This window comes from Fukomys damarensis, unplaced genomic scaffold (genome assembly GCF_012274545.1).
Source record: "Fukomys damarensis isolate Sample0158 unplaced genomic scaffold, DMR_v1.0_HiC HiC_scaffold_37, whole genome shotgun sequence".
Classification (NCBI taxonomy): domain Eukaryota; kingdom Metazoa; phylum Chordata; class Mammalia; order Rodentia; family Bathyergidae; genus Fukomys; species Fukomys damarensis.
In genome coordinates, this window is record NW_022900949.1 from 42,930,036 (window position 1) to 42,952,287 (window position 22,252).

Sequence of the window (22,252 nt, forward strand, 5' to 3'; positions counted from 1 at the left end):
CCTCTCTCCCTCTTTCTCTCTCTCCCTCTCTCTCCCTCCCACCCCCTCTAGGTGTGGAATTCTTACTTTAGCCTGGCAGTTCTGTTCATAAATCAGCCAAGTCTTCAGCTAGAAAGCATTACTTCATCCAAGAGGAAGAAGATTCTAGATAAGTAAGACAGATGTCTCCCATTTACCTCCCTTCCACTTGCCCAGATCAGAGTGTTTCTGCTATAAGCTCTTTCAGAAATCCACAAGGTTCTCATATGGGTGGTTTTCCAAGGGGCCAGGTGTGAAGGTCTTTCTAAGGCCAATTGGCTTAGCATTTTGAGAAGCATTAGAAACAAACAATGCTGAAGTAGTAGCCTCGTAAGTTTTGCAGTGCTGTCTTCCTGAATCTTCTTCCACTAACAGCTGGCTCCTGTGTTACTATTTCCAGGTATGGTGACATGCGTGTGATGATGGCTTATGAACTGTTCAGCATGTGGCAGAATTTGGGTAGGTCTTTTCTCCCTATTCTTCCCTTCTACATATTGCATAGACAAATAAAAAGTACCAAGACTAATAACTTCTCCCAGGCTTTCTGAGTGTTAACTCAGGCCCAAGAGAGCTTTACATAATTTTAACATAACACCTCAGATGTATGGTGTAGGACATGTTCATAAAGCTCCTGGCAGGGAGAGTTTGGCTGAGAAATAAGATCTCACTGCTACATATGCATAGTCCCTTTCATGAGAATTAAAGTCAGAAGGATAGAAGAAAATAACTCCAGTAGTATTTTCCAGGCTGAGAATCCATGCTCTCAAGATTTTCTGTTTTTTGTGTCCTAGTCTGGATATTGCAGGCTCAAAATCATAGAACGTGGAGATATTCACCCCATGAGCAAATGCAGCTTATTAATTTTGGGGGTTTTTTTGTTTTTCTGGTTTTTGTAAGACAGGGTCTCATTATGTAGCTGAGATTGACCTGGAACTCACTATGTAGCCCAGGCTGGTCTCAGACTCACAGTGATCCTCCTGCCTCAGCCTCCCAAGTTCTGGGATTACAGGCATGCGCCACCATGCCTGGCTTTACAGCTATTAATTTTAATAAAGATTGAAATAGTTCATGGGTCTCTGGTATCCATACATCCTGATCAACTGCATGACACCAGTTGCATGACAGAACATGTGAGAGGGAAGTTTCAGCCTCTGGATGAAATTGATTTTGGCTTCTTTTCTTCCATAGCTTCTCTAGTAGTCACAGTTTGGAATGCAAACTTGTCTGAGCAGTGTTTCTGATAGAATCCTTGGGTTGCCCTGGTGACTAGCTGGGCCAACCTGTAATACCACAGAAGGTTTTTCCCAAGTATACCTTCCAGCTCTAATATCTCTTATTCCCTACATCCAATACAGTTTGCTTATAGATTTTAACTTTGAAACTGATCCTGAAATTCTCAGGAGCACAAAAGACTGGCACTTGTACCAGGTGCCAGGCTTCAAATGTACAAAATCAGACTCATGGCTAATAGTTTCTTCTTAGATAAGCTTTTAAAATAGCAGAAATATCAAAAATGCTAAGTATGCCTGAGGAAACCATTTCTTCCTCTTTGATTTTGGTGGAAATGACATTCTCTTGAGTTTGGGAGCAAATAAAGCCATTAGCACATAGACTAGTTTTACTTTGCCAAAGCAATTATTGCATAGGTCCACAGTTTTTACCTTCCTTAGTCTAAAGGACTGAAAGCAGAGCTCTGAAAATGGTTCTGTTTCAGAGCTCTGAAAATTGTTCTCCATTGCACTGTTTCAAGGAGGATAAGAATCCTATTCTGTGGTCCTCAGAGCTGCCCCTGGCTTCTGGGAACACTCCCTAGATGGCAGGCCAGTCAGAGAAAAGTGCACTTCACTCATTTCCCATTGAAAGGCTCATAAAGGAAGTTGAGGAATATTCTGATCACTGAGTAGATCCACTACCATTAGAAATAAAATGTGAAGACAGGAAAGTTGAAGTGGGTAACAGAGAGTCCAAGCCAGCTTGTCAAGGTAAGGCTATACAGGAGGCTCCTGCCAGCTCAGAAGGCATTCACGAGCACAGGCATTAAAAAGGCCATGCACTTCAGATCTCTGAAGCTAGATCAGGTACTCAGTATCCTCATCACTTAAATGTGTTTAGGCCACAGGTAGAAACCCCAGGGAGGATGCACTGTGTTTAACCAGAAAATATGGATCTTCCTTGATTAAAACAAAATGTTGTTACTGTATCATCTGAAATTAGCACAGGTTACTCAGAAATCCAATTCTGTCTAAAATAATATACTCTGTTCCTCAATCTTAAAGATTTTAGGTAACTGTGGAACTTTCCAGAAAATTCTTTGGGAAAGCATTTTGTGCTTGTTGGACATTGCCTTAACTGAGCTGGGCCAATTTTATCCATGAATTCTCAAAAGCAAGTAGAACTGAGCATAGTAGTATACACTTATAATCCCAGAATTCTAGGAGGCTGAGGCAGGAGGATCATGAGTTTGAGTCCAGCCTGTGCAATTCAGCAACTTAACAAGATCCTATCTCAAAAAAATTTTTTTTTAATTTTATTGAGTTTATTGGTACATTTTAGGGATACAGTACAGTTACATTCATTGTTGGGATTATCTCAAAAATTTTTGAGGTGGGCAGGTACTGGGAATTGAACTCAGGTCCTTGTGCTTGTGAGGCAGGCAGCAGCACCACTGAGCTAAATCCCAGGCCCCCATCTCAAAATTTTAAAAGTGTAGAGATACAGCTTAGTGTAAAGGTTCTGGTTTCATTCCCCAGTACAACCAAAAATTTGAGAGGGAGTATCTCAGAAAACTATGAGAGAGAACTTTACTCTCAGAAGCTTCCAATATAAATCTATGGTCCTACTTTTGAATCTTCCGTGAAAGGAAAAAAGCCAGCATTACTGATATCTTTTGGGCTTTATTGTTCAGGTGAACATAAGATCCACTTTATTCCGGGAATGATCGGTCCTTTTCTGGGTGTAACACTGGTCCCACAGCCAGAAGTGCGGAATATCATGATTCCCATCTTTCATGACATGATGGACTGGGAGCAGAGGAAAAATGGTAACTTCAAACAGGTAAGATGATACCTGACCGTGTTCGAGGTGCTCTCATCTGGAATGGACCCCTTCTCAGGCAGGTGGCCCCAGTGGCTAGACCTGGTTCCAGTGGGAATGGGCTAATGCATAGCCATCTTGAATCCTATTCAAGGGTTTTCCCATCAGTTATGTTGGCCAAAATCAGTTTCTGGATTTTCTTCATCAATTTAGAAGCTGTAAAAGCATCAGGATGAAATGTAAAAGAAACTTTCTGATCAAGGAAGGAATAACAGACTATATCCTCTTAGTTTCCCTCAGGAGAGGGCCCTGGGATTGTGCTGTCCTTCTTTAAAAGATCTACACTGTATGGCCCAAGCATTTGGAAGTCTAGAGCCAAGAACAGATGACTTCTCATGGTTCAGGGTAGCCCAGGATTTCAGAGACTACAGGTCCAGGAGATGATTCTGACAGTGGCTTCAGGCTGTCCCTTTCTGTGGTTTCTGTGCCACTACTAAGGTGAAAGGGATAACCTTATATTTGTATTTCCAGGGAAATGTACTAGGACCAGTAGGGATCAGTGTTAGGGAAGCCAAATTTAATAAAAGCAATATTTAGGCATGGTAGCACAGATCTGTAATTCCAGCACTGTAAGAGGCTAAGGCAGCAGGATTTTAAGTTTGAGCCCAGCTGGGCAACTTAGCAAGACCTTGTCTCAAGAAATAAAAAGGGCTAGGGATGTAGCTCAGTGTAAAAGCCCTGGGTTCAATGCCCAATACCACACACATACAAAAGAGAGGGGACTAAGTGAAATAAGTTACACATGTGTAAATACTGAGTAGTTTCTCTGGTATGAATAAACTATAATAGTACATAAGATCCTAATGGGATAATTGACAGTGTGAAATAGGAAGAAAAGGGTTAAAAGTGTAGGGAAAGTGTGAAGGGTAGGGGAAAGGTAATAAGGGAAAGGAAAAAATAGGAGAAAATGAAAAAATGGAAATAAAATGTTTGTAAATGAGGAGGGGAGTAGGGGGCAAAGGGAAGTCAGGGACAAGGTGGAAAAATGAGAACCAAGACTAACCTGTCATGTAAAGGTACAAGATCCCAATAAGGAATATAACTGTACTGTATACCTAAAATGTACCAATAAACTCAATGAGGAAAAAAGGGGGGGAGGGAGAGGGAAAGAAAGAAGGGAAGGAAGGAAGGAAGGAAGGAAGGAAGGAAGGAAGGAAGGAAGGAAGGAAGGAAGGAAAGAAGGAAAGAAAAATAATTTGGTAGCAGCACAAAATACCCAGTTTCAGAGACTGGCATTCCTCTGCTGGTGATCCTCAAGTACAAATTCCCAATAGGCCTCTTGGAAAAATGTCTACATTGACTTGGGAATTGTACCAGTTCCCCCCTAAGCTCCTTCCCAACCCATGAATCTGGCATGAACCAGTGGTCTTGGAGTAAGTTACTTTTAACAGTGAGGAACAGACCAGGCAAACAGTAATTTTAAGTATTTATTTTTAAATTTACATAGAGTATAATTCTTTTGATTATAGTTCTGTGTTTTGGCAATTGCATAGAATTGTGTATCCATCACCACAATCAAGATTCTTGTAATTCCAAAAAAATTCTATCTTGATATTCTTTGTAGTCAAATACTTTCTCCATTCTTAACCAAAGCAGCCACTGATCTCCCTCAATACAGTTGTGCCTGTTCCAAAAAGTGTATATATAGAGTTAAGCAGAGGACAGTCTTTTGAAACTAGCTTCTTTCACTTAGTATAATGCTGTGAGAGGTTCATCCATGTTATGTGTGTATCAGTAGCTACTCTGGTGCTGAGGAGTATTTAATTTTTTCATTTATCATTTAAAAGACATTTAGGTTATTTCCATTTTTTGGTGTTATGAATAAAAATACCTAAAACATTTTTTACAATAAGTTTTTGTGTGAATGTAAACTTTCATTTTTCTTGGGTTAATACCTAAGCATAGAATTGTAGAGTCTTATCAATAATGTATTTAGCATCATAAGAAGCTATCAGTATATGATGACTCGGGCCAACAATATAAACTTACACTTGTTAAACTTATTTGGTTTAAACAAGGAGTTTTGAGCAATTTCAACTTTCTGTTCAGCACAAAAAAATCTTTTCATATTATATTTGACAGAAAAATATCGTTGGGTTTGTAGATCATGAAGGAAAAGATGTAAGTCACATGCAAAAGCCTAACTTTCATGTTCAGCATCTTGATTATATAAAATTTATAAAAATTTATGCTCATTAAGAAGTCTAATCAAATACTTGTAGTTTTTCCAAGGCATTAGTGAAACTTTGAGGATTATAGAGGACTGCAACATGATTTGAGCCAGCTAATCTAGTTGTCAAGTGTTTAGTTAATCTACATAGTTCTTTGTGTAGGGTGTTCACTTTTTGTGTACATACATACAATCTGTGTAATATAAATAAAGCAATGATTATTAGTAGAATTTTAGTTCTACTTTCAAGTTTATTCAATTGATAGACCTCACAGAAATTAGTATATTTAAGACATTATTATAAAGCTCCTCTACAACTTTTAAAGGTGAGAGGTTCTATTATGAGTTTTTTAATAAAATCAAACAGCATGACTTAGAATGTCAGTTTTCTACTTAAAGTATGTCTATGTTCATGATGTTTCCATTTAGTGCAGACATGGTAAAGTAACATCCAGTTATTAATGGTTGGTTTACTTTCGCAGATTACCAGAACACTACCTAAATATGGTTTCAGCAACTTTACAAAAGTATCTTGAAAGCTTATGAATTGTATCCAAATATGCCTTTACCTAATATCTAAACATCTGTTCTTACATTCTGCTTTATCCTTTGGAATTACCTTCTAAGATTTGGTCACTCCAGCAAACTGAAACAGATTTTAATGTAAATAAAAATTTATATTAACATTACTCATCTTTATAACAGGTTTTGTTTTGTTTTGTTTTTTTGGCACTGGGGATTGAACTCGGGTCCTTACATTTGCAAAGCAGGCACCGGAACCACTGAGCTAAATCCCCAGCCCTGTTGTATAATAGTATTTCAGAAACAGATTTGTTCCTTTTATGTCCACTAGTAGCAATATGGTATTTATGGTGTGATCAATCTTTCATGGGTAAAAATTATTACAAATATTATGATTGTTTTCATACTGAATATCAAGCTTCCTTTGTACAAAATTTTTGCTTATTTTGTTTTAAAAAATAAGCAAAACTTATTGCTGTAGTATTAAGTAATTACTGCAGTATTCAGTGATTACCTGGTCAGTTTTTTCTTTTACCTTCTAGAACTTAAGTAATTGACATAGTGCCTGTGTTAGTTACTTTTCTCATTGCTGAGACAAAATACCTGACACCCAAAGTTAAAGGAAGAAAGATTTATTTAACTCATGGTTTGTAGAGGTTTCAGTCCATAACTTGCTGGCTCCAAGACAAGATGGCATTGCAGAGGAGAAACAGTTCATGGCAGGCAGAATTTAGCGAAGCAACAAGGGATGACTACAGCTTTATCTTTTTCTCATCCAGACTACTTAGGGCAGGTAACACTCACACCCTTAATCCTAGTGCCTTTGATCCTAGCAGTGCACCATGAATCCATCCCAGCTTCACACACTAGATCCAGCCCCCTGTGAAAAAAGCCCCACCTAAGACTGTATGAGGCTTTGAGAAGACATCTAGATATAAGCCATAACACTACCCATTTTTATTAGTGGAAAAATAATTTGTTAAAACCTAGTTGTAAGAAAGGTTCAGCTTCTGTCAAGTGATTCTATTATATATGGTTCATTTCCCAGAACTACTAGTCAGTCCTTTTCTAAGTATCTGTATATGTTCTAAAACTTCAACTGTTTGTAGGACTTAGAAAAATGTTACAATATCCAAAGAAGCAGGTCTTATTGGAGTACATATTGTTTGTTTTCTTAGTAGTTTTTTTTTAAGTTTAAAAGTGTAATTGAACCTGTATTTTGTGATTGTTTAAAAAAAGAAGCTATCAAACTGTTTTCCAAAATGATTGTACTATTTTGAAGTCCCAGCAGCAGTATGAGAATTCCAGTTGCTCCTTTTACTAACCGGTACTTAGTTTTGCTTCTTTGTGCCATTTTAATAGATATGTAATTGTATATCATTGTGGTTTTAATATCTATTTCAGTGATTATTAGTGATGAGAATCTTTTTATGTTCATCTTTGTATTTTGTTGGTGAAATTTTTATTCAAAACTTCATTTTCAGTTGGATAATTTCCTAATATTGTTGAGTTTTAAGGATTCTTTATGTATACTTTGGACTTTTGCTGAACTGTGATTTACAAGTGTTTTCTCCAAGTCTTTAGCTTATCTTTTAATAAACAGTGACTTTTGCAAAACAAAGTGTTTAATTTTAATGACGTCCAATATCCATGTTTTTCTTTTATGGATCATACTTTTGGGGTGATACCTAATAACTATTTGCCTCAGGGCCCCAAAATTTTTTCCATGCTTTCCTCTAGAAGTTTTATAATTTTTTTTCAGTGCTGGAGATCTAGTCCACATCCTCATGCATACTTAGACCTGTACTCAAGAATAGAATTACATTCCTTGCCCTAGATGTTTTATAATTTTACATTTTAAATTTAGACCTATTTGGGTTCATTTTTGTATAAAGTATGAAGCATGAGGGGAAGCTCTTTTTGGGAGGAAGCACATATGGATAAACAATTATTCTAGCAACTTTTGTTTAAAAATCTGTCATGTCTTCTTCAATTATCTTTGTCCAGAAATCAGAAATCAGTTGATTATCTAAACAAAGCTTCAGTTAGTATGAATAAATTTTAGTAATCTGGTACACAACATGATACTATAGTTAATAAAAATGTGTTGTGTAATTCAAAATTGCTAAAAGTCAATTTTTAGTGTTCTCACAAAAAAATGATAGGTGAGGTGCTTGATATGTTGATTAACTTGATTTAATCATCATGGGGTATATTATAAATACTATAAATATTTGTTGATTAAAACTTTTAGATCACTTGATCATATTTGTATGAATCTCTTTCAGGACATTCTTGTCTTTTGGTTGATCCATTTGCTTATTCTGTTATTAATAACATGTTGGCCTTGATTATTGTAGCTTTATAAAGTCTTTAAAATTAGTTGGCATGTTTCCCTTAAATTTGTTCATTTTCTTCATATTGCATTAACAATTCCAGTTCTTCTCCTTTTCCCATTTTTAGAATCTGCATATCAGTCTCCATAAAATTCCTTTTGGTTTTGATTGGAATTACATTGAATTTATAAATAAAATTGAGAAAATTGACATCTTAATATCAAGTTTTGTTTCCATTTATTCAGATGCTCTTTGATTTCTTTTAGTGTTAATATACAGACATTATACATGTATTAAATTTATATAAAGTATTTTCTGGCCTTTGGTACTATTCTCAAGCTTTCTTTTTTTTAAATAGTATTGAAGATTGAAGCCAGGGTGCACTGAGCTCCATCCCCAGCTCTTTTATTTTGAGACAGGGTCTCACTAAGTTGTCTAGGCTGGCCCTGAATGCAAGATCTTCCTGCCGCAGCCTCCCAAGTAGCGGGATTATAGGAGTGTGCCACCATGCCCTGCATGATTTGAATTTTGAAATTTTGTTTTCCAGTCACTTGCTAGATGATATATAGAAATATAATTGAGTTTTGTATATAAATTTACATTCTATACCTTGCTAAATTCACTGTAAGTTCTAGAATCTTCTTTTCCCTGGGATCATTTTGTCAATAGAGATTGTATTTGTTTTCCCTTTCTAGTCTGTATATTCTTTCTTCTTTTTTTGCTTTATCAGCCAATATCTTCAATAGGATGATAAGAATGATGTAAATAAAGTTGCCTTGTTCTTAGAGAAAGTACTCAGTATTCAACATTAAATGCAATGCTAGTTCAAAAATTTTTATAGATGCTCTTTATTGTTAGTAAAAAATATTTAGATAAATGTATTTAGGGAGCATGCAGCTCTAATGCCTCCAGAACTTTAGGAAACAACCTTCATTATTACAACCTGTGCCTTCTAAATGTACAAAATGCACAACTACCCAATGCACAAAAACCAAGTTACCAAGAAGAATACAACACTGAAGAACTACACTGTGTGGGTCACCTGAGTCTACTAAAAGAGGACCCAAGCCATCTGCCATCACTGACATTAAATAAACAAGTTTCATTTTGTGGAAGGCTTTGAGGCTTGTATTTCAAGACTCAGGTTAGGATTAATATTCTCTCTCAATAGGACTGTCGTGAGCCAAGCATGATGGTACAAACCTGTAATCCCAGCACTCAGGTGGCTAAGGCAGGAGGATCCCTATGAATTCAAGGCCTGCCTAGGCTATATAGTGAGTTCAAGGCCAGCCTGAACAACAGAGCACTCCACTCCACCCCCAAAATTATGATAGCCAGCAAGTTAAATAAACACTGTTGTCCCTACTTTTTTTTTAAATCTTGCTTGCCCTGATTTTCTTTGCCATAAACCATCTTAAGAGTGGTCTACTCTATTAACTTTCATGTTTCTACTTTTTACCTTCCCCACAGTTCAGTCTGCTGTATACTCCATACCCATTTTTAGTGAAAGTGCTTCTCCCCCTTTCCTCCCCACAAACTGGGGATTGAACTCTGAGCCTTCACACTGAGCTACATTCTCAGCTCCTTTGTTTTATTTTGGAACTGGATCTCGCTAATTTTCCCAGGCTGGGCTCAATCTTACAATATTCCTTCCTCAGTTTCCCAGAATGCTGTGATTACAGGTGTGTACCACTATACCCAGCTTATAGTGCTCTCTTGAGGGTTACCCATAATGACTTTTCAGTCTTGATTCCAGTTGTGCTTTTCACAGTTTGGTTTCTGTCAACCACTTCTCTACTTCTTATTACCTACTAAAAAATATATCTTCTAATTATAAAATAAATGTATTTATTAAAGTTAGTTTATTAAAGTTAATATAAAATAATTAAAATGCAAAGAAACTACCAAAAAACTATAAGGAAAAAAATTAGCTCAGATTTCTAACATTGTAGTAACTTAGATGGGTGGGCAGTATATGTCTTTTTTAGACTTTTCTTTCCAAAATATGAACTTTTTTAATTTAAAAAAGTTAAATCATTGTGTATATTAGTTTGTAATCTCCCTTTTTGGTAGCAGTTTATTGACCATCTCTTAATGTTCCTCTGTCTAAACTGTCAGTTTAAAGACCATATGGTATTTTACTGTCTAGCTAGACTACACTGTATTTGGTCAAACTCTTAAATTTTAGAAACTTAGGTTCATTTCTAATTTTTGCTGTTAATATTGTAAAAAATCCATGCATGTTTTATTTGTGCTTTAAAAATAATCTTTATTTTTTAAAAATTGAGGGCCAGGGATTTAGCTCAGTGGTTCTGGCACCTGCCTCACAAGCTCAAGGGCCCAAGTTCAATCCCCAGTACCAAAAAAAAAGTTAATAGCTGCATTACAGGAAATCAAACCATAAGAAGCAAAGAACAAAGTCATTTGTAGCCATAAACAGCTAGATCGAATGAGTCCTTCAAGGCTGTACATGTACATACACAACATGCCATTTGGTGTGACTTAGACTGTAGCGTGTTTCATGCTTCTCCACACATGAATATTCACCAATTCAAAATCCCAAAGCTACAAGAGTATTTTTTACAACCAAGAATACAGTACATCAACTCAATCTGTTAGAAAAATTATAATCCTGCCTTTCTGTGGGACAGAAATTTCATTGAAGACATAAATGGCAACAGGCCTCTCAATAGAAGTATTGGCAGAGTTACAATTAAAATACTGCATTCCCTTCAATAAAATCAGACATAATGCAACAGAGTACACAAAGCATGTTTCTGAGAGTTAATCAGATCTCCACTATTAAGACATTAGCTATTAGCAAGATGTTGTGTTCTCACTCAATTATTATTCCTATAATGCAGCCAGAAGATGCACATACACATCAGTGGCTCTCATAAAAAATGTAAATATGAACACACTGTACACATCCCTTCTTGCATGCTTTCTTCCATCTCTATGCCATCGGCCTAATGATGAGTTTTGAAAAGCACTGCTCAGAGGTAGTATTACAATTCCAAGTCCAAGACATCTTTTCTGTCAATTCTAAAAAAAGAGATTTATAAGTTGGCTATCTCACTAGTTCTCCCTTTACCAAGGATTGAACTCAGAAGAGGCCGGTGGCAGCACCACTGAGTTAAATCCCTGGCCCCTCACTGGTTCTCCTTTTTATCATACACTGTCACCTCAGGACATCTATAAAGTTTAGGTGTTGTGCAATAGAATATAAACTTTATGCACAGTAAACCTAAGTACCTTATCAAAAATGCACATATACATTATAATTGCGCATAAGGCAATAATCTAAAACCATATCTCCAGATATGGAAATACTAGCAAAAAGCCTCTGCCCTCACACTCCTTCCTTCTTCACCACACCAGTGACTAGGTTCAGGACCACATCTAGCTCCAAGAGGTGGCTCTAACAAAGGTCGCTTCTATAAGACAAAAGGGCATTTACGTAAGGATTATTTTATATTAACTAAAATATACAGATCAATGACTAGACAATAAGAAGTCAGGAACTTAACAGATGTCTATTTTCTTTGGTAAATTTCTCAATGTATGATCACTGCATCAGAAAGCAAAACTATGTATTTTTATACCAGTATTGCTGGAAATTCTGCTCCCATTGACTTCTCAGACCCCCAGGTACCAGGCTACCCTTTCTTTGTGGACACCACTGAGTACTAACCATGCTGAGTTGTGACAGCTGTTGTCCCTGCTTTCCTTGAGATAATGAGCTTTCAGAATCAGGACTATTCTTTGTGCATTTTATTTCTCAGAATTCAGTGTGATGCCTGACACATGGTGAACACACAGAAATGAAAAATAAAAACTAGGATTCATTGAGCACTTCCCAAGAGCCAGGGCAGGGCACAGTGACACCAAAGAGGAATATTACCACCATTCCCATTTCACAAATGCAGAATCTTGGACTTAGGTAAATATTTGTCCAAAACTACATGACTGGTTATTTCACAGGACAAATGTTGAATGAATAACAAAGTGTCATTTCAGAAATATTGTTTCTGTAGAATGAGTGACTTTGTAGACATCACAGATAATATTACTAGTTATAATATAATACATTTGAAGAACTTGACATTTTGTTTGACTTTAATTTTTTCATGCATTGACCATCAGTGTCACGTTTTAGATCTCTCCTTTTTCCTTTAATAGCTCTGCAGGGGTGATGAAATAATATCTCTGTATCCTCCCATCACTAGGCACCCTTTTGCACTGATTGCACTCCAGGTTGCTCCAGGTCTCCTCTTCACATTTTCTCTGTTTGGGGAAGCACAATCTGTCTGTGTCTCCATATATGAAGAGATCTCCCTTTACATTCAGGCCTCTTGGGATGCTTATAGTCTCTTGGAATGCTGGTTGACTGAGTGAGGCAAGACATGCTCTGAACTGGAGTGAGATACCTTCACTCCCAACCAAACCTACTTGTCCTTTGTGTGGCCCTACGCAAGTCCCTGCTGAGACCTCTTCTCCATACAAAGAGAGCAGGTTGGCACCAAAAACGTTTCAGGCTTTCTGTTTCTTTTTTAATGTGTCTTCAAGCAGCTGACAAATCAGGGTAAAAGATAAGTGTATAATAGTTCCTTCCTCGGCCATATAGCAGGTCGCTATAAAAAGGGCCGTTTTTATTCATCCATTCTCATTTCCTGCTGATGAGATTTCACAGGCCCTAATTGCTTTCATTGAATTTACTAAGCCAGTTACTCTTTTATTTCTTTTCCTTAGGATTCTTTTGCCCTCTGAAAAAAAATGCTTCTATTTTAGCACATTATTAAATTCAACTATGTCAGGGGTTTTTGTTGTTTGTTTATAAGAAATACTTATATAGAATACATCAGAACACCATATTGTATGGATAGTGAAAGGTAAAAAAAAATTTATCTCATATCACTTAAAACTAATTTTTCACCACCGATTAAGTCCATTGGAGCCAATTAGAAACATGCCTAGGCTGGCATGATAGTATACACCTGTAATCCCACAACTCTGGGATGCTGAGGTGGGACAATCACACATTTAAACCCTACCTGGACAACTTAGTGACTTAGCAAAACTCTGACTTAAAGCAGGGGTGTATTTCAGTTCAGAAGCCCTCAGGTTAATCCCCAGCACTGCAAAAAACATTTTTTAAAGAAAAAGTGACTGTGTACCACTGAATATCCTTGCAGATTCATATAGTAAAAGCAAATATAGTATTGCTCCTTATGATTTAGGTACCCAGTAGCAAGTAAAGGGTTCCCAGTGATGGGCAATAACAGGGACAGCAGCCCCAGGCTTTTATGTCCTTTGCTTATAACTGGTGGAGCCTGTTATCCTGAAGGAGAATCTCTGAAGGAAATACATTCTTTTCAATGCCAACTAATTTCAGCCTCTTTAAAGTGAAGATCATCTAACCAACTCGAGCTTCCTTGTAGACTGGCTGATAAGAGGATAAAGTTCTAACCAGATATATTTTATACATGTAAAATTTTTAATATATTTTAAAAGAAAACATTTAACAAAGGCTCCTTTTGGATCCAAAATATCTTTATGCCTTTTATCTTTAGGAAAGAGGTACCCAAAACTTTCAAGTCCCTTGTATTGAGTCACTAGGGAGAAAAGTATTCCTGATTGGGGGAAGCAAGGTGGTTTCTTTGTGCTGTACATAAGATGCTGTCTTTCCTGGAATTTATTTGGAATAAGGACAAAAATCAGGAAGCAGTTTCCCACCATCTTCATCTAGCAAAGGGAGTGGACATTTGCCATTCTTTCGCTTTCTTCTAGGTGGAAGCCGAACTGATTGACAAGCTGGACAGCATGGTGTCAGAGGGAAAAGGAGATGAGAGCTACAGGGAGCTCTTTGGTCTGCTGTAAGCTGTTCCAGCCCCAGCCACCCTATGTTGAGGGAGGGGATGAAGTGGGCCAATTGGGAATGGAGATTAAACCTGGGGAGTCTTCAGAGGTTTTCTGTCAGGAAAGACCTGGTTATTCCTGGAAGTAGCAATGTTCACCTTCTGTCAAAAAGAAAGCATGCTGTCTCAGGGACTGCCATAGTACTGAAGAGCTACAAAGACAAAAGAACTCAGATTTACTGACAGGAAAAGGATCATTGTGTACTTCATAACATGCACTCCATGCAAGTGGGCAAACTACTTGTAAGGATTAACCATTTAGACCTCAATGCTGACATTTCTGGAGGAAGAGGAAATTCTCTTCTAAAAAGAGGCTTCTTGCCTACCTCTGTAAGATATTACAGTCAGCTCGAAAAATACTGCAGTAGGCTCTTGAACAAATCACACTCCCTCTGCAAGCTCATTTCCCTGTTTGTGAAATGAAGAAGTTGTTCAAATCCATGAAGGTTCTTTCAGGTCTACCATTCCATGGTTTCTGGCTTGAGTTAATGGAGAGGCCTTGCAGGACTTGGAACAGAACTAAGACCAAAGAAAGTCTCAGAGAAAATATATGTGGCCCTCTGAAGTATAATGATGTTGATATTTTATCTCCTTAAAAATGGAATTTTAAGTTCCAGAGTATCTTCCTATCTCACTTATTTGCAGTTTTGAAATTTTCTTTGTTTTAGTATGATGTTAAAGACAAATCTCTAAAGGGTTTTTCCAGTAAAAAAATACTAAATGTTGGTGTAGAACTTTACAGTGTACAAGATGTTTCTCTGGATTCTCACAACACACTTGCAAGGTGTGCAGAGCAGAGATTCTCTTCTTTCCCTTTAGAGATAATGAATGGCACTCAGAGAAGGGCTAATATTCCTTCAGTTACCTGATTATAAAGGGCACCACTAGAAAGAGGATGCAGATGGTCAAGTTTCATGAGGGGGAACTCATTTTGTTATTTCATGCCTATCTTGTTCCTTGATGAGTCATAAGATGAAATGAATTTATTTGACATTTAAATGATTATAATTTATGAAAATAAATTTATCCTTTAATATTTCTCTTTTGACTGAAGATGTTTATAATTGTGGGAACACAGCAGAGAAAACCTTCTTCCTTAACCACTAACAAATGACTTTACTACAAAGTAAAAAGTTTTGGCCGGGTATTTAGCTAAGTGGTGCCATGCCTGCCTCAGAAGCACAAGGTCCTGAGTTCAATCCCTGGTACCAAAAAACAAAACCAAAAAAAAAATCAAAGTGAAAATTTTAAAATTAACCTACAGTTACTAATTACCTGACCAAACAGTGTTTGTAACCCCTTTTAAAATCAGTCTGAGAACTGAGAGCTACTGGTAACATGGAAAACTATTTCCCAATTTGTGTTTTAGAAGATGCTTATAGATATGCTGGGGTGAAAAGGTAAATCACAGGCTAATTGGTTTGGAAAAGATGAACTTAAAACAATTGAGCAAGCCTCTCCATCAAAAGATTCCTTGAAGCCTTTACCATGTAACTAGTATGAAAAAAAAAATCTCTAAAAGGAGAGTGTGGTTACCAGCATTTCCCATGATTCTGTGCTTACAGAATACCTCTTCCTGTTGTCTAGGACAACCCAGGCTCTGTAGAACAGTTTGAGAAACACTGGCAAAGTAGCCTTAGCTCAAAGGCCAGAGTCGATAGTCTTGCCTTATCTCTCAGAAACATGGATCACATAGGAAACACTCATTTGCCCTGAAACCCTGGCCCAGGAAGATTTTCTGTGCAGGGAGACAGTAATCATCATAGCAAAAGCATTAACACCAATCATGCATGGGTTTGAGTCCCCAGTAGTAACCTCAGTTGGGCCAGCCACTCTAGGTGACTCTCATGACCTTAGAGATCGAGGTATGAGGAATCAGGAATAAAATTATGTGGATAACTGGAAATGGGCTTGTTATAGAAGGAAGCAAAAAGAGTTCAGATCATTGTCACCAGAAGAGACCTGTGGTATGTCAGAGGATCTCAAAAGCCAGAGGCTTTCAAACTTAACAGGAACATGGGGCTATCAAATAAAATAAGACCTCGGCATTGAGTTCCTGGCTGTGGCACATTTTGCTTAGGGGCATCCCCTGACAATGGGAATGGCTGGTTGTAGTTCTGTACTTGCTCAGTGTTCCTTATACTGGGCCTTAGAAGCTGGTGGGAGTCTTTCCTTTGATTTACATAAAAAGGTTAGTTGTATGTTTGCTGAGGATGGCTCTGGGCAGCAATACAGGCAGTTAATCAATTGGCAAATTTAACTTGTTCTTCCATGGGCTCTTACACAGCTGTTCTTGAGAAGAGACCTCACAGTGTGTGCCTACGGAGACTGGGGCTTTAAACTCTTCCCTCACCTCCATACCATTGACATTCTAAGGAACACATACAGGGAAATGGGAGATAATGTTCATTTCTTGCTGCCAATCCAATAACCACCTTGTCTTTGCTTTCTGCTTCATGGAGTAGAACCCAGCTGTTTGGGCCCTACCCCAGGTAAGACTGCAGTGTGGTAAGTCTGCTGTCTCCAGATCCATCACAGCTCCCATGGGCTCTTGAACCTCACTCTTGTTCCCGGGGGAAACTCATGAATTGTGTTTTACCTCTCCAATAGCCTGCTGGAGAAGGTTGAACAGGAAACATGGCGTGAGACTGGCATTTCCTTTGTGACCTCAGTCACCCGCCTCATGGAACGCCTTCTTGACTACAGGTATTTTCTCAAGCATTTATCTGACGTCTTCTCTAGTAGGATACTCTCCTTCAGGGGCATTCCCTTGACCTTACAATTGAAGCTATATGCCCTTCGTGAGGAAGACTGTTCTGTTAATGAGTTCCATCAGTAGTCATTAAGAATCTTCTATTGAGCAGGGACAGAGGGTTATCTCTCAGAAGTAGGCTAGAGTTTTGTGGGATTACTACCTCTAAAATAGGGACACATGCACCCAGGAAGCATCCCAGAGATGTGAAGCTATCTGACCTTCCTATCCAGAAAGTTAAGGAGTAGAAATAACACGAGGGAAGAGAAAAGCTATCTCCACAGCAGGGTAGGGAGCAGATATTGTTCCTTAGTATAGACTTTCTTCCTGGCCATATAGTAGATGAGCAGGGAAATGTAACCTGCTTCCAAAATGGTATTCAGGAGAACTTTTAGTTGCTTTTCTAGGGATTGATGATCCCCCCTTTTTCTGTGAATGCATTGTTTGCTTAAATATAATTCTGTCCCCCATCCCTGACCATGAGCAGCTAGAGGAAATAGACTGAGTTCAGAGATCTGTATGTTATGTTCAATCTTGAGAGATCATACGGAATTAGAAATTTTCACAAGAGCCTACCTTAACAGTCAAATCATGGTTTTCAAGTATCCAAAAGTAACAATGAAAAAAACCACTGAACCCTTCATTTTTCTCTCAGGAGGATTCAGGTGGTAGTGAAAGTTGCCTTTGGGGAGTCAAGAAAAAGGTGATGAAAAATGAGTAGGAATAATAAAGAGATGAAACCTAGCTCTGAGTGATAGTGCTACAAGATGTTCAGACACTAAAGGAGAACGTTTTCAAACCATGGGTCAAGAAATGGCCACCTCCAATTTGCTGCTGGAGTAAGAGGCACTCCAAATAAGCACTGCTCTTGTCAGGTGTCCAGTGCGCTGGCTTCACTGTGAAAATGGAATTCCTCTGAGCCAGGCGTGGTGGCACACTCCTGTAATCCCAGCACTTGGGAGGCTGAGGCAGGAGGATCACTGTGAGTTCGAGACCAGCCTGGGCTACATAGTGAGTTCCAGGTCGCTATAATGAGACCCAGTCTCAAAAAAAAAACAAAAAAAAAATGGAATTCCTGAGAAATATGTTCACATCCTGAACATCCCCTTCTGTAACACAGCTATGCTTGTGAAAGCTTTGGCCTATTTTTTCTGGGCCCCATAAGGCAAAGCCCAGCACCTTCTACTCACTACAATATTTACTAAAGGTTGCTCTAATTCACTTTGGCTTACCAGAAAGTGCAGAAATTTATTTCTTGGATATCAAGACCTGGTTCTAACTGGTATTTGATTTACTTTACTACCTTCTATAAACAATTCAAAGTCTTGGTCAAAACTAATTTCATTCTCCATTTCTTTTCTCAGTAGTGATAGCTACAAAACAAGACCACATTCATTCACATGAAATCAAAGTCACTTCATGAAATGGCCTTTTCCCACCTCTCTGGCACTATGTGCTGCCAGTCCCCAATACTCACACCTGCTTTATAACCTCCTAGTGTTGTTTCTTGTTAATGTAGTAGAAGACACCATAATATTTACAGTGGCTCTTGTTTATTGAAAATCTATATTGGTTCTTTATATGCATTGTTCCTAATCTTACAAATAAGCATCCATGAAGTTTATCAGTGTTTTTACCAATGAGGAGAGATGAGTAGAAAATGCTAAGGCCAGAAGTTGAGCTCAAATCTAGCTGACACAAGAACCATTCTTTCTCTTCATCCATGTTTGCAGTACTTATAGTCTCTTCCCTCAGGCTTCTCTATATGCTGTTCTCTCTTTAATAGTGGATTTCCAACCCACCCCCATCAAGGAGGCATTCCCAGACCAGGAACTTACCTGGCTTTTTATATACCTTTCTGTCTCATCTGACAGAAAAAAATTTAAGGGCAGGAATCTTGACCTTTTCTCCCTGGTTCCCTGCATGGTAGGTACACACTAAATAATGATTGGTTGGATAAATTTGCTGGGGAGAACATATAGGAACCATGGAAGTCTTCCATCTACCCAGTATAATTTAGTTGCTGTGGCCACAGGGTTCTGAAGTTAAAGTCTTGAGTAGAGGATCTATTCAACATTGTTGTACAAAATGAAACTTGCCTTTTTAAGGATAGCTCTGTGCCTCTCTTTTTATGAACTTGAGGATTTGACCTTCCACTTAACTGACACATGCATCTGTACCAAAGACATTGATAGGTACCAGTGCCCTGCCTGATGCAGCACCTGGTCTCCACACACTGCCACAAGAATAAGGACCTCAGCAGAACAAAGGTCTTTGAACCCTAGGAGTGGATGCAGTCTCAGAAGGATCCCGCAGCGTAGTACTCATTTGAGGAATCACTTCCTGTTAGAGCACACCCTGATCTGAGATTTGTTCATACTAATGCCCCAATGATACTGCAGTTCTGTGTATTGTCCCAGGGCACCACTTCACATCATGGGTACTCATCTGTGTTCTCCCTTCCAGAGACTGTATGAAAGGAGAGGAAACAGAGAATAAGAAGATTGGCTGTACAGTTAACCTAATGGTGAGAGGACATGGCTTTTGTCGTTGTCTGCCTAATGGGTAACTCCTGTTCCACACAGCCTTTCTGTAGTATATGGATGTAGGCCTAAAGATATGAGTCAGGACATCAACCCTGGTAGGATTATCTTGAATTCCTGAACCTCATCAGACACCTTCCCTCTTGGGTCAAGTGTTTCTTTGGGTAAAACTCTAACCTGAACTCTTGACAAGATCCTGTCAGACCTGACATAACCCAGATTTGCTGTCCTGATCCCCAGTTGGCTCTAGTGCCATTCCTCTTTCACACCACTCAGGACCCCCACTATAGGCTCACCAGAGCTTCTACCTGTGGCAGGTTTTTCTTTTGGCTGGCCTTTTCCTTTTCTAGTGCTGTCTGCCTCCAGGATCTGCCCTCCCCCTGCTATCCAGCACACCTAGGACTTTGACCAATGATCTGAAGTTCAGGAATGGTTTCCATGGGTGGCAGACTCTTTCATTGTCTATGTATTTCCTTTTTTGTCTTACAGAACTTTTACAAATCTGAGATTAACAAAGAAGAAATGTATATCCGCTATATCCATAAGCTTTGTGACATGCACTTACAGACTGAAAACTACACAGGTGAGTAGGGAGAGTGGCAAACCTGCCCATGAGAATAGACTAGCAGGGTCTGCACAGTTGACAGAGAAAGACTTCAGGTTGGTTCCTGCCAGGCTGTAACAAAGTGTTGGGGCCCATATTGTCCCTTCACCTCATTCCTTTCTTTGAACTCCTTTTTGGCACATGGTGGAGAGAAAGCAGACAGAACTTCCACTTGTGTCTCTGTGCCATGTCCTCCACTGCCTGAAACTTTTCCACTTTCCATTCCTGTCTACCCCTCTGAGGCCTCGAGGGTAACCCAAATTCTGGTGTACTGGGTTTAGAGCATCCCCAGTGCTTTGTCACACCTCATAAACAACCTTTCTCGGTCTTTTAAAAGCTGGAGCTCAGTGTGACCTTAACAACATAATATCCCCCTAATCCTGGGACTCATTGGTAAATATGCCTTGCATTCTCAACTTTTTCCTGCAACTGCAGAGCAACCCTGCACTGAGCTCCCAAAGGAGAATGTTCATCTGACTTGAAAGTCCAGACAGGGACTCTTTTATTATGTTTACAATTTTTTTTTTTTGTACCAGGGATCGAACTCGGAACCTTGGGCTTGTGAAGCAGGTGGCAGAATCACTGAGCTAAATCCCCAGCCCCATTATGTTTGCAATTTCATTCAAAATGCCTCTCTCACTCTGTTTACTGAGAGCTGCTCTGAATTAGGAGGGTTTATGTATGTGTTTGTATCATATCTGATCACCTTATACCATAGTTCCCCCCAAAATAGCCATCTTCTCCACTGTGGTAGCCAGCTATTATATCTTAGCCCTTAGGCTATAGGACTTGAATTTCTCTGAGAGACAAGGAAATTTCAGTTCTTTTTTTCTGAAAATGTTACTAGAATTTGATGGACTTATAGAAACAGTCCTCCTTCCTTATCTATAGATATTAGAGATTATTTGCCACATTTTCTGTAGCACAGTTTAGCAAAAATTAGAGAGGGAACTAAGCTTTGTCTCTGATGGCTCCAGAAATGACGTCAAAAAAGAATATAGACTAGGAAAGAAAATATTTCACTTGGTTTCCTGAGGTCCAAAGGGAGGACAGAGAGAAAAAGCTCTTTTGTATCCAGAGAGAAAAGGCTTCCTAGATCCAAGGAGGTTTGTGCACCCCAGGCAGGCAGTTAAGTGACAGGATACACAGGCTGAGAGATGAGGATGAGTGTGATCTAGAGGGTGGCAAGTAGACCTGGCTAAAACTAGAAGTGAGTCACAAGATGTATTAGAAATGGGGAGTAGGTTTGAGTGGGGTCTTCAAAGCCAGGAAAAAGCTAAAACTAACTTGCCAATAGAAATGCCCACTAAAAATAAATAGAATAGGAAAGAGAAGACAGTGACATGAGAACCCTGAGCAGTGGCTTAATTCAGTGTGACTCATCCCTTGGATTTTAGGGAGCTACACTGTTTAGCTGCTGTGTCTTTACATAACCCCCACTAATTGTTCCACATATGGAAAAAAGTGTTGCCAGGCCTCCAGTCTGAGTCTGCTGTCAACTTGGGTTCCTCCAGGAATGTACTACCATTCACACTCCTTCTCTTTGGTCCTTTTAGAAATTACAAAGATGAGGAGAAATAAACCTCCTCTGGGGCATGCTGAGGCCAGAAGAATGGAGTTGGAGGCATTAGAGATGCGTTAGGAAGGGCTGAGAAGGAATGGTTGATATTTACCCATTAGAGCACATTCTGAGAAAAATAGAAAGGAAACTCTAGTAAGCTGACCAAAAAAGGAACCCAAGCACTCTCTCTAAACATTCCAGTGTTGCCCAAAGCAAAATAATCTGTGCACAGAATCTTGGGTACCTAAGCATTACTTTATTCTTTGCCTGGATCCCCAGAATAGGTAACAAGATTCTAGAAGTAAGGTATCTACCAGAATCATGGCTCCTTCATTCTGTGACATGAATTTTTGGCTTGCTTAGGTAGCCCCAAAATCTAACCTTTGGTGCCCATTGTCCCTGACCTGGGCTGCACATGCCTTGTCCTGATTCTGCCCAGCCTCATCAGGCTGCTTCTGGTCCCCTGAGGAAAGTCCTGGGCCTCCATGTTGCCTATCCCCACAGAAGCTGCATTCACCCTGCTCCTTTACTGTGAGCTGCTGCAGTGGGAGGATCGGCCACTGCGGGAATTCCTGCACTACCCATCCCAGACTGAGTGGCAACGGAAGGAGGGATTGTGCCGAAAAATCATCCACTACTTCAACAAAGGCAAAGTAGGTGGCATTAGGCAAGCCTTTCATCCCCTGAGGTACTGTTGTGGTACATGACTTCTTGACATTTTAGGATTGGCAGGAG

At 39.0% G+C, this 22,252-nt stretch overlaps 1 protein-coding gene across 1 annotated transcript in view; it reads left to right on the forward strand.

Moving 5' to 3' along the window:
* The window catches only part of Dock3 (dedicator of cytokinesis 3), a 387,335-nt gene that overhangs the window by 330,816 nt on the left and 34,267 nt on the right, over window positions 1–22,252 (forward strand). Inside the window, exons 31-39 of the mRNA XM_010625591.1 lie at window positions 52–152; window positions 419–477; window positions 2,924–3,072; window positions 13,930–14,015; window positions 16,523–16,549; window positions 16,668–16,763; window positions 19,276–19,336; window positions 19,842–19,935; window positions 22,022–22,170. Of these exons, the coding sequence (XP_010623893.1) occupies window positions 52–152; window positions 419–477; window positions 2,924–3,072; window positions 13,930–14,015; window positions 16,523–16,549; window positions 16,668–16,763; window positions 19,276–19,336; window positions 19,842–19,935; window positions 22,022–22,170 (822 nt within the window). The remainder of the gene's footprint in view (window positions 1–51; window positions 153–418; window positions 478–2,923; window positions 3,073–13,929; window positions 14,016–16,522; window positions 16,550–16,667; window positions 16,764–19,275; window positions 19,337–19,841; window positions 19,936–22,021; window positions 22,171–22,252) is intronic.